Below are 13189 nucleotides of genomic sequence, written 5' to 3' on the forward strand. Positions count from 1 at the left end.
AGCAAACTCCTGCCTGCTGTCACAGCAAGCTCTGTGCCAGGCATCAGGACACCCTTGTGGAGAAACATGGAGAACCAGAGGCCCTCATGGAGGACCACAGAGCACCAGAGGCCCTCAGGGAGAACCAGAGGACCCCTGGTTCCTCGTGCCAGAGCTGCAGGAAACCTCCCCATTCAGCATTCCCAGCTCCAGTACCACTGCAGTGTGCGCTTCCACAGCTCCAGATTTAGCTGTTAGACCATGGATACAATCTTTCTTGAGCATGGTCTCCACTGAGCTTCTTGTTCTCCCTGTCAGTGTACTAGTCCTAAACCGGCAAGAAAATCACCTTTGAGCTTCAGGCAGCGCCTTGGGTGTGGATGGAAACTTGACAAGTGGAAAGGTGCTATTGCCCCATCCCTGTCTGCATCACCTGCACTGCAGAGGACACAGAAGAAATCACATGAACCATCTCTAGTCCTCTTCAGGATAAAAAAAAAAGACAACAAAAACCCCCAAACTCACATATGGAAGTGTATCAGGTATAGCAAACAGTACAAACAGGCAGTGCAGGTGTCTGACCTGAGGACGCTCGCAGTGGATGGAGGAGGGTGTGTACATCTCCTCATCCAGTGTTCACACCTCTGACCACAGCCTGCTCTGGAGGAGCCCTGGGTCTCCTCCTCTCTTGCCAGCTGACAGGTACAAGCTCTCCTGGGCAGCCTGGCTCTGCTCCTCCTCCAGGACAAGTCCTTTCCCCTTCAGAAAGTAATCCAAAGGTTTAGAGAGCATCTGAAGAGATCAGTGTGTGGAAAGATGATGAAACAGGAGTCAAGTGAAAAGCCTCTTGACATCTCTTCCAGTGAAGGCTCTGCTCCCACAGGGTGCCTTCTCTGCAGCCTCTGGCTCCTGGCTCCAGCCCTCTGGACCCACAACTCCCCAGCAGCTCAGACATCACTTTCTGCTGCCCCTTTCTGTGTTTGCCCCGTTCAGACTGCAGCTGATATTAGTGGGGGAGCAGTCAGCACCGCCACCAGGGCTTGCAGCTCTCTGTGAAGCCACCATGAGATCTTCTGTCTTTAAAAAGGCACTGCCAGACAGTCCCTGATAGCTGAGGCTGGAAACACCTCTGGGATCAACCCCTGCTCAAGCAGTGTCACCTCCAGCCCTAGGCCTGTGTTCAGGAGGGTCTGAACACCTGGAATGTCTCCCAGGACTCCACCACCTCTCACATGGAGTTGACCTGCTCCAGTGACCCTGCAGTAACCAGATTTTTCTATGTTTAAACAATGTTTTCTGTATGTTTTGCCATGGAGGTGTCTTGGAAGAGCAGCACAGCCAACAGGACAGCAGCCACTCCTCCAGCTTTACCTCAGACAGTCTATAAATACCTTCACTACACCTGTAAAACCCATCACCATGTGCCGCCTCCTTACAGCTCCAGCTAATCCAGATACAGCCAGGGATAACAATTTTTTGCGTACTATCTGGTGGAGAACAGGGAGATAACTGTAATTAGTAGCACCCTGGTTAGCAGGTGGAATGATAGTGTAATTAATGAAGATCAGGTGGGCTTTGTTTCAGATAAGAAAAGCAGCAGATTCTATCAAAATGCAAATGCAGCTTAAAATACAGCCTTGGTGATCACTTAGAGGTGCTTTTAGAAACAGCACCAGCCCAAAATGCAGAGATTTCACTTGGGCTGAATGACACATCCTAAAAATAAAACCTGGTCTGGGGCTAACATGTAAATTGTTGATTAGAGCTATTTATTCACACCCTGCAGTGATGGGAGAGACTTGCAGCTCCATGTTCCTTCTCTCACTTTGCAGGATCACAGGCACATTGCTGTTATTGCCACTTGCAAGGGCTTTGCAACCCTGGGAGCTTTCCAGCAGCAGAACAGCAGCAATTCCAAGTGACAGGCTGCATACATTAACTCTGTATTCAGATAACATCCTGTTGCAAGTGAATGACCCAAGCAAAACTTCCTGCAGTCTTAAGGAGCAGGCAGAAAAATCAGGAGAGAGGAAAAAGAATCTCTGGACTGAAGAAAGATCTTTTGAATCAGAAATGTTATCCCTCATTAGAATTTCCAACACCACCACATTTACTCCTTCCAAAATGTAAACACGTAATAAAAAATTAAACGTGAATCTAGCGTGGAAGAGTTCTTCCAATAAATGGGAATTAGTTCTACAGAACATCAGGACAGACCCAAGGAGATTACATTTCTTTCCCAAGCTTTTGCTGGTAAAGCAGAGCTGGAAGAACAGAGCCATATTTATTTTTTAACTCGGAAGCTTCCTCAGGATGCTAAAGGAAGCAGCTTCAGTAAAGCAGAGCCATTTGTCTCAGTGTGCGTTCAAGTAAGAGCAAATGCAAAACCAGCTTCTAGACCTCAAGGAACATCAAATAGCTTTTTAATTTATGTCCCAAATTCCCTGCAGATTCTAAAATGAACAGAGGGCAGGGTTCAGAGAAAATGTCTCGCTCAATCAAGACAGCTGGATGGATATTCGGAGTTTTCCTCAGAGGAGCAAGGTGCTTTCACACCAGAATGGAGCAGGCACAGCATATGGCTCTGGAAGGATCTGTGGAAAATGCAGACCTGTTGCTTGTGTGACCCTGTAAATAAATGTACGAAGAACTGAGTAACTTACTTAGGAAAAAAAAAGCTGGAGCCCCATCTGAGCAAGAGCACAATTTGCAGGCATGAGCTGTGAAGGACCAGGGGAAATATTCCTCACAGGAGCCATCTGACTGTGCTGACTGCCTGGAATCCCTCTGACCTTGTCCTTGGCCACCCAGAATCAGTTTTGTGGAAGTTTCAGTAAGTCAGGCCTTAGTCCATGGGGGAAACTGCAGGGAGGAAGGGCCTGAGCAAGACCATGGAAAATACTCCCTAATTATGGAAAAAGATAATGCTGCTAAACCATGGTTTAGTAATGTACATGATCCAGACTGAACAGGAAGGAAAAAACAGAGATTAGCTTCCAGAGCCAAGTTCTTTTGTAACAAATGCCACACACATCCCAGGGCCCAAATCCAGCAGCTCCTGGAGCATATGGCCACGTGTATCCTGGGAAAAGGGCTCAGAAATGGTGATCCTGGCCACGGGCTGCCAGGCACTTCTACTCCAGGAAACCTTCAGTCAGGGCAGGGAGTCTGAATACAGAGCCAGCACTGCCAAAGGGATGGATGTGGAAGGAGCTGGAAAGATGGTGCATCCCCTCAGGGCTGGGGCAGCTGCCTCCATCACCACCAGCAAATGACAGCAAAACAGGAGAGTGGGCTGAAAACACAGTGTCTGCAAGATATCTATGGGTCAGGGTTTAATTTATGAAATTACAGAATAAAGTTGCAAATTGAGGGAAAAAAAAAAAAAAAACAAAACTCTGCAGGAATGTCTGACCCCCAGAGCTGCCAACCTCTCCCAGAGCATGTGGTCAATCATATCCTGCAGCAAACACTGCAATGCCTGGAATGCTTGTCCCACACAAGATCACACATTTGAAGCCTGAGGGAGTTGCTGTGATTATATTTGATCAAACCTTTGGAACAGTTTCAGTGACCCTGGCACCCAAGTCCCACGTTTTGAAACCACATTCCCGTAATACCCAAGGAAACTGTCAGAGCCGTGGGCCTGGTGTGGCTTGCTGGCTTTGGAAGGACGAGGGATGATAGCCAAATTGGAAATCCAAGATAACCAAGGCTGGAGGCACTGCCAAAACATTTTAGAGGAGGGAAAACATTTTTCTTCCAAAGCACTGTTACAAGCTTGAAATAAATGTGCAGACTGTTAGATAAAGACAGAGATAAAAATAGGCCTGTTATTAAATACCTCTTCTTTAATGAGGTTCATCCTTCTAAACAGCCGTGCGAAGGTTATTTGAGTTATAGCAGAAAATACAGCCTGCTTGCACATAAAAACCAGAGCAAGAGATTCCTCATCACCCAGCACACATTTAAGCACCTCTCAGCAGCTCACACGCTCACAGCATCCCCAGCTTGGCAGGGAGGAGATAAAAGGAAGGAATGAGAGATGTCTTCTCTGGGAAACAATCTCTCTTCTTTCAAAGCACTTTTCCCCCACCAAACAATGTAAATTTAACCACGGGAATGATTCCCACTGCTGATGTCTACTGCTACTGTACCAGCACCAGCCTGAGCATCATTAAAGCTAAGTCTGAAATGATTCTGAAAGCTGCAGCTTAACCTCCTCCTGTTGCACTGAAACCACTGCTTGACTCTCAGCACCTCATCCCCTGGTTTATGACCACTCCAGATCACCTGGAATACCCTGCAGAGCTCGGAATTCCACAAACCACTAGCAGCAGTCATGGCTCGGCTCATGAACACACAGCACTGCACCCTTGTTTTGGCAATGCCCCACAGCCTAGCCCGTGGCTGTGGGTTACAGAAGCTGCACTTATTCTGGCTGCTCAGAAGCACAATTAGTTTTTGGCAGAACGAGCGTCACTGCAAAAGACTTTTGTAACCAGTTTGTTTAATGAAACCAGTAACCTCACGGCCAGTAAGGGACAGGACTGACCTGACATGCCAAAACCCACCCCAAAAACTCACCCCAACCCCACTTTGCTCCTAAACCAGAGCAACCCAAGCAGTACGTGTAGGGCTTTTTCTCACCACACCGGTGCTGCCGGGATCCTGGAGCTTCTGGAAATGACCGAAGACAAGTTTTACCTGCATTTGGGGGGAAAAACCAATTCATTACAGAAACACTGAAACCAATACCCTCATGGATGTGCTGGGAAAACACTGACTGCCAAACCTCCCAGGTGAAGGAAAAGCAGATAGAAAACACAGGGAACAAGCCTGTGGGTGGGACTGTACCTGGCCACACTCGAGGTGTCCCAGTGAGTGGCACCTCGGTGTCCCTCCCACTCCTGTGAGGGGGCTGCTCTGGGGAACAGCACTGCCCTCGGCTGAGGCGCGGGGAAGGACACTCGTGCAGTGTCGCCCTGTCCAGAGCTGGCATCCTTCAAACACTCCCTGCTCCAGCAGAGGGCTGGGAACCACCTGCCTGCTCCCTGTCCGAGCATCTCCTGAGCCCCAGCCCTGTCCTTTTACCAACAGCAGGCAGGGAAACACCACTATCCCTCTCACCCAGCCCAGGACCAAGGCAGAGGACATGCTTGGTGTGACACATCTGCCTGGCACTGCCCCACACCCGAGGCAGGAGCTGCACCTGGGGCTTCGGCCCTGGCACTTCTGCCATGGACTTGGAATTAGGCACAAGCCAGGGATAGGGACTCTGTGCTTCCTGTGATGTGGAGGTGAGAGGCAAAGGAAAGCCCACGAGGGTGAGGAAGCTGAGAGAGGAGCCCATGAAGGCAGCTGGCATTAAAAAGGACAGGCACAAGATACATTTAGGATATGAAAAGCCTCCTGTGCAAGAGGTCAGATTGAAAACAAGCAGAGGGAGAGCTACCAGAGACCATAACTCAGCTTCCAAGCACTGAAGATTTGCTCTCAAGTCAGCCAGGCCTTTCCTACCTGCTGGAATCACCCTCCAGCTCTCCTGTTGCTGGCCAGACAAAATCATAACAACTCCACAGTCGAGATTTTTCCCCTCTGCACATCAGTAACAAGTCATTTTATAAAGAAACCCATAGAAGAAGCATTTCATCTAATAAGAAGCATTTCATCTAGTATAGATAAGGTTTTTAAAATTCCGTTTGCCTTCCCTCTACATGCAAATCTGTGCTGATCTGATGAGGCTCCTATTTCCTGGATTAGACACATCAAACTCTGCAAAAACGAGCATACCCTGGTGGTTTCACCCTGCATTTCACAGCCCTGTCTTGACCATGCTGCCAGAAATATTTCAGAGACCTGTCCACCACTGTCTGAGTCAGGTCCAGGTCAGTGAGAAGCCAATGGTTTGGACAGTCATTAATTCAGCAAAGCAATTAGCAAGAGCTGTTGCAGCTCAGGACATCCCAGTGAGCAGCAGGAGCAAGATACCCACAGACAAGGTGGGAGGGGACCCTCAGCAGCCACCACAGCCCCACCACGGGCTGTGGGACAGGCCAGGCACAGGACTCCTGAGGCAAAGGCATTGCTCCTGCCTTCTTCCTCTCTCTCCCAGCTTTACAAACCTCTTCTCAGCTTAAAGCAGCGCTGGCTCATTTGGCCACCGAAATCTCCTGGAAGAGAGAGACTGGCAATGAGACTGGACCGAGTTATTCCCCATGCTGAGTCCTGTTCTTTCCAAAACCAAAGCAAGTCCTTCACAGCAGCCTCTGGAAATACCAACGTGGCTGCCTTGAGAACTGTGTTTCCATAGGTGTGAAACCTTGTTTGTGCAGCAAATGAGACGGGAGAAGGCCCGTGACAAGTAGGGTCAGCAAAGATAGCCTGAGGATCCTTGGAAGCTGCAGCCATGGATATTTAAATGCCAAGCAATGCTATCCCTGGCTCCCCACTGAACATAAGACCGTTTCATCTTTGCAGAAGCAGCACCAACAGCACGTTCACATCAGCTTCACTCTGGCAGCCTGATCAACAGCAGCAGCTATGGCTCCTTAGTTTCTAATGTGATAAAATCGGGCACTTCAGAAAATGACCCTGGGCAGCACAAACACTGGGGAGTCACTGCAGGTTCAGCTCTGCCTGCAGAGCTTTAACCATGGCTGAAGGTGCAGGCCAGCCAAGCTCCCTGCTCTGCCCTGAGACATTCCATCCAAATCCCAGAGAAATCCATGCTGCACCATGCCAGTTGCCAGTGCCAGGCTTTGCTCCATCTCTCCAGTCTGCAAGGAGCTGCTCTGGAGCAAAGGCAGCCTCTCTGCCCCACTGCTGGCTGTCTGCAGAGCAAACTGTAAATATGTTCATCTTTTGGGCAGCGGAGGTTCTCACTTGTCCATCTGGATTGGAAACTGGACTCATTAACTCCCAACTGTCAGCTGGAAAACCTGCCAGAGGCTTTCTGCCACATCAGGGAGCAAGAAAGTGCTGCTGCCACAGGGGTGGGCAGAGCAGAGGCCCTGTGCAGCTCCAGCTCTCCACTCACCACTGCTGGGGGGTAATTAACCCTCTTTTCCTTTCCCAATTAAACCCTTGCCTCTTGTATCCTTTTTCTGAATCTTCACAGCAAAGCCTTCCCAGAGGAGCCACTGCTGAGTGGAAAATTTCCCACCCTAATGCTGGGTAGAAAATCTGCTGCTCAGTGATAGGACTAGATGAACAGAGCAATCCAACCTTCAATCATCATCAGGATCACTAAACAAAATACTGGGAAATTTGGTGCCCAAATAACAAAAGTAGGTAATTCCCAGGAAACAAACATTTGTGTATTCTGGGATGCTGCATGGCAGATTTGAGGACACCAGAAAGGTGAAGGAAATGCTGTTATACACAGAACCTCCAAGAAAACTGTCAAATTGATGGAAAAAACCACCACAGAATCATGGAAGGTTAGAAAAGACCTCTCAGGTCAAGTCCAACCATTAACCCAGCACTGCCATGTCCCTAAGCACCACATCTACACCTTTTTTGAACACTTCCATTCATCTGTGCCATCCCAAGGACTGAGGATCAGCTTCTGGTTGCCACAACCGTCAGGTAGGATCACCTTGAGAGGCAGCAGGTGCTTCTGTGTGCAGACAGACTCACCTCCACGAGCCTGGCAGAGGTTTAATGCACACAGCAACAAAAGCAAGTCACCTCTGCCAGCTTTCTCCAGAGAGGTCCCAGCTCCCAAGGGTACTATCACCTGGAGAAAGTGTATTCTGAAAGGAAAGAGACAGCAGAGGAAGCACAACTTCAAACAAATTCTGTGGCTGCGGTGGAGCAGTTACCTGGCCACGAGGAGTCTGAGCAGGGGTGTGAACCTTCATTCAGAGGACACTGCAATCCCACTCACTAAACCCCAAAAAACCTGCAGGTTCCTGCGGACTCCAACCACGGACAGAAGGAAAAGCCCCCCAGAGGAAGCCAGAACAGTCCAGTAGCAGAGGTGCTGGAAGCCTTTCCGAGGCACACGTCTCCCATCGGGCTGAGCCCGCTGCACCTGGTGCATTCTTTAGTGCCAAGTGAGAAAGAAGCAATGCCTAACAAAGTGTTAAAGGACTTTGGGAAGTTTCACCAACCTTTCCAGAGCCGTCAGCTCCGGCTGCCTGGCAGAAGAGACAACTGATCTTGCTTCCAGATTACAGGCGGCACAGCTCTTAGGGCAACTGTATCTCTCTGTCTGCATCCAGCTACCTCCAGCAGCTTGAAGCGTGCTCAAAGTGCAAGAAAGCACTTGATCAAAATCCAGCTCACACTGTAGACAGCGAGGAACAAGCGCCCAAAGCGTTACAGATACAATAACAATTGAACTGGGGGGGGATTTGACAGGTTACAGGTTGATGACACTGCTGCAGTCTCGGCGGAAATGTGGATTGATGCAATTAGCAACAGGGAACTAGAAACTCAGCAGAGGAAAACTGGGAATACATCTATAAAAGATGAGATGCTGCACCATTGTAGAGAAGCACAAAAATCCTGCGTGAGCTCACAACAGAACAAGTTGAAGCAGGAGGGAGACGGAGGAAATGCAACTCCAAGCTCCCTCCCCATGCTCAGGACTGAAATCCAAATTTATTTAAAACATTTGCTTCCCCCAGAGAGACTGGCCCAGTTTGCCACAGGGATACAACGGGAGAGGGAGTGGGGGTGTCCTGGAGAGATGGGCAGCAGAAGGCAAACTCCTGAGCACAGCCCAGCCAGGCTCTGCTGGGCTGCCAGTGAGTGCAACCACATCGGAAAACACGGGAAGATGCAGAACCAGTGGATTAGACACACTGCCAAGGTGCAGGGCTCTGCTGAAGGGCCAAAGGGTGCATCCTTGTGCAGCCATATCAGCAGCTTCCCTCGTGCCAGGCTCAGCTCCCTGCCCACCACTGGGCTATGCTCACAACTGGGAAAGCCTTGAGGCCAGGGGCTGCAGGGACGGGCTCGTCCTTGGGGGTCCCCAGCCTTGGGTAACACACGTGCTGAAAGTGTGAGTGCCAGCCCACAGAGATTTGACTTCAGAGGAGCCCCCAGGAGACAGAAACCAAAGCAGGCTGCTCTTTGTGCCACGTCCCCAACACTGGGATCTGCAGCAGTTAGAGCATGAGGCAGGACACCGCTTCAGTCTCTACAAGAGTAACCACAATCGCTCTCCTCTGTGAAGACTGAGAAGCTCCTCACTTCCCCAAGCCCTTCACTGCATGTGCCCAACATGGAATACCTACAGAAATGAAGCGGAATAAGGCACCTGGGCAGTGATGAAGGTGCTTGTGAACAAACCCTGCAATGAGGTTTCTGATGATTGCAAGTATGTACATGTTCTGCTCCAACAAAGCTGGTGGGGAGCTGCCAGGCTGAATAATGAGCAGGGACACCACACGCCTGCCATACATAATGGTACAGAAATGGAATGTAAGTATATACTGCGGCTCTGTGGAACGTAGGGGCTTTTGTAGCCATTTATGTTATACAAAGATGTACATTTGGAAAAGTCATTCCGCTATATCTGGCAGAAATTGCAAGACAAATGGAACCCATACTTATTCATTCAATGATAACACCAAGCACAGGATAAAGCTCTTAAATTCAGAGCACTTTACAAAAATTAATTACTACTTAGTTCACCCTTGTGAGGTGGGAAGGTATTACACCTGCATATACAGGAGGACACCAAGGCACAAGTGGATTAAACAGCTCGTCCAGGACCCCAGAGACAGGCTAATTGTTGAAATATGTATGCACACATGCATCTGTGTGTGTTTGAATGGGTTTGGCCCCTCCAGAGCCTTCCCAACACACAGAGGCCAAGCTGCTCCACTGGGCTCCTCTCACCACAAAGTCCCAGGCACGTCTAATGAAAGACACCAACCCAAAGAAAAGGAAGAGATTTTTTTGTGGTTTGCACATATAGAAATAAAAGCTGGCTTTCAAACAGCCAAGGAACAGAAAGCCCATTGTTAAAAAGCTGTGCAGTGCTCCAGTGACAGCTCCTAATCAGCTTGCCACTGAGCAGCTCCACACCGGAGCACAGCAGACCTGGGAATCCACGTGCCAGCAAATGTTATAAAACCCATCCCTTGACAAATGAAGAGAAAAAGGGCTGTGGAGCCAGTGAGAGACAGCCCCCCACCCACTACAGAGCTGGCAGCCCACTCCTCCTGCCCCAGTGATCTGAAAGCACTTGAGCAACTGCTCCCCTTGTGGGACGCTTTGCCCTTGGCCTCCAGTCCCTGCGCGGGGTCACCGAGTCCTCCTGTCTTTATCTGAACATCAGCAAAAGCACACATTGTCATGGGAACAAGCAGGTGTTGGAGAGTCTGCACGGCTCCTGTCAGTGCTGACAGGTGGGGTTCCAGAGGGATGCTATAATTAGCCAGCAGCAGTTACCTGGGCGCAGGGTTTGCCACTGATCTGTGGGGTAAAACACTTCCAGGTCTTCAGGATCAGCGTCATCCTCTGTCACCGGCTCGTTCCCACTGTCATCTTTTATGTCGCTCTCTTCTATTTTCGTAAGGGCAAACTCCTTTTGGAGAGAAGAGATTCAGCTCATTAGCAATTGCATCTGGGTAATTTAGTGCTGGCTGAGAATACAAAATTTTTTCCCTCGCCAGCAGATTTTTTTTTTTTTTGACATCCGAGATTCTTTCCACATGGTTAAATTTAGATTTAAAGTATATTAAAGGTTAAACATGCATAACTAGCATGACATTTGTGCTGAACAAAGCAATGCAGCTTATTTCCTATTCCAGAGCAGGTTGCAGGTTTCAATCCAGCTTCCACAGAGCCTCACCTGTATTTCAGTCAGATGCAGGAGCCCTGGCTATTATTAGGGTTGTGTAACGTTGTAAGACCCCATTTTCCCTTCCCTAAAAATATGTCAAACTTTTAACTTTTTCAGCTGAAATTTTCCACACGAGTGGAACGCCTCAAGGCTTGTTGGTTGGTTTGTTGTTTTTTTTTTTTTTTTTTCTTAAATGCACTTATTTCAGGCTTGGAGAAGATTTCAGCTAAAATAGTTCAGCTATTTCCAAAATAGGACACGGGGAAAAAACACACCGAGTTGCCCACATGATACAAATGTGAGGATCCTCTTCTCCACCCGCTCCCAGTGTTCTCCAAGTCTTTTAAAACAATGAGGCAGGGATTTAATCACCACCTCCATGGCAAGTGCAGCACGAGGATGGCAGAGGTGTGGGACAGCAGCCAGCACGAGTGGTTCGACATTACACCAAGGGAAGAACAGGGAAGAACAGCAGGGAAAAAAATCCTTGCTGCGAGGGAAACGTTGCTGTTCAATGGAAAGCCTCCCCAGGGAGATGGTGGGAGTCACATAAAACTCTGGAGAGTGCATAGTAACGACCTGTGCTCCCACACCAGGCACTGACTCCTGGGTCTGTGCTGTTCTGGTTCGAACAGGAACAGATGAACTGGTCCAGGTTCATCATCCCGACTGCTCAGTGCCCGCTGAAGGGAATATTTTCAGCTTCTGAGATCACCAGTTCAGTCACCACTGAAGAATTTGAGATAACCACCCTACACAAATGATTAGTCCTAATTGTTGGCAATCAGAAAAGAGTTACAGCTCACTTCATGAAGTGTTTGGATATCAATCCTTAGGATGTTTTCACAGGGAAAAACATAAGTAAATTCAGAGGTTAACTGTAAATTTTGGGACACGTTCTGCCTTCAGTTCTTCCACTCTTTGGGAAAAAATGCATGCACATTTTATTTCAGAATTTGGATGCTATGCATATAAATGTCCATTTCCAGCCTAAAAGAGTATTTCTAAGCAACAGAAATGTCGACCTGATCAAAACACCTCCGGTAGCAATGACAGCGTGGATGTGGCACTCGGGGACACGGGCTGGTGGTGGCCTTGGCAGTGCTGGGTTAATGGTTGTGCTCAATGATCATGAAGGTCTCTCCCAACCTAAACAATTCCACGATTCCACGACTGTGGCAGCACACAAAGATGGCTGACAAACCTACAGAATGTTTTCATTTTAGCTGTCGAAAGGGACTGCCCTTTCAGAAATGCATGAGAAACCAGATCTTAACTCCTGCTTTTGCTGAGTGCAGCAGGGGCTTGGGATTGTTCAAATTATAGCAAATGGTTAAAGCTCAGGAACAATCACAGCCATAAAAACCCAGGTTGTGCAGATGAAAATCAATGTTAACATTTTCCGAGCCAAGACTCAACAGGACTAAAAAGGAGTGAGTGGAGCAGTTATTACTTAGTTTATTTCCACAGCTCTGTGATTATCCAAGAGGGAGTTAGTGATACAGGCTATTGTAAATTTACCACCAGGCCGCCCAGTGCTGGATCTGTTCAAACACATAATGGAGACAGCTGATGTTTACCGGCTCTGCTTAGGAAAAGTGCTGGGGTTTAAATGCTCAGTAAGGAGAAAAGGATGTGACTTGGTTCATTTAAGTGTTGCTGTCACTGCCTGGCCACAGTTGCTCTGCAGTACCCCATTTTCATTAGCATTTCTAGCAAAAATGGGCAGCACCACACAAGCGATTCTTCATTTACACAGAAATCAGTCGAATTCTTTTTGGTTTCTTTTCATAATTCAAGCAGGAGAAAGAGGTTTCCTAAAGAACAGTGGGCATTTCCTTAAAGGCAAAAGGCGTCCTTGTTTCATAGTCTGAAATGAAGGGCAGGAAGGTCAAAAGCCTGAGCAGGGAGGGTCTGGGACACTCTGCAGCCTGCTTGTGCTACATGAGGGATGTGACTGCTGTGGAGCCTTTGGAGGGGAGTGCAGGAAAAGGTGATGGGAGAGTAACCCCATTAATCCTGCCTGGACCTCGGGCTGCTGCCCATTCCCACACCTGTGACTGGGAGACTGTCCCAGTGCTCAGTCTCCAGCTGGGATGACTGGGCTCTACCTCCAGCCTCCTTCCTCCCCTCCCTCCCTGAAATAAAGGTGTATTATCTCATGCCAGATATCTCATGCTTCACAGAATCACAGATTGGAAAAGCCCTCCCAGCCCATCGAGTCCAAGCTGTGCCCCATCCCCACCTTGTCCCCAGCCCAGAGCACCGAGTGCCACCTCCAGCCCTTCCTTGGACACCTCCGGGGATGGGCACTCCAAACCTCCCTGGGCAGCCCCTGCCAAGGCCTGAGCACCCTTTCCATGGGGAAATTCCTGCTGCTGTCCACCCTGAGCCTGCCCTGGCCCA

At 48.9% G+C, this 13189-nt stretch overlaps 1 protein-coding gene across 3 annotated transcripts in view; it reads right to left on the reverse strand.

Moving 5' to 3' along the window:
• SIL1 (SIL1 nucleotide exchange factor) overlaps positions 1–13189 on the reverse strand; it is a 96781-nt gene that overhangs the window by 60981 nt on the left and 22611 nt on the right. For all 3 annotated transcript variants that reach the window (XM_042024765.1, XM_042024758.1, XM_042024751.1), the window contains exon 3: positions 10390–10525. In XM_042024765.1, the coding sequence (XP_041880699.1) occupies positions 10390–10525 (136 nt within the window). The remainder of the gene's footprint in view (positions 1–10389; positions 10526–13189) is intronic.

The sequence above is a fragment of the Corvus kubaryi genome, unplaced genomic scaffold, assembly GCF_017639235.1.
Source record: "Corvus kubaryi isolate FWS band 111438036 unplaced genomic scaffold, C.kubaryi_AGA036_p1.0 128, whole genome shotgun sequence".
NCBI classification, from domain to species: domain Eukaryota; kingdom Metazoa; phylum Chordata; class Aves; order Passeriformes; family Corvidae; genus Corvus; species Corvus kubaryi.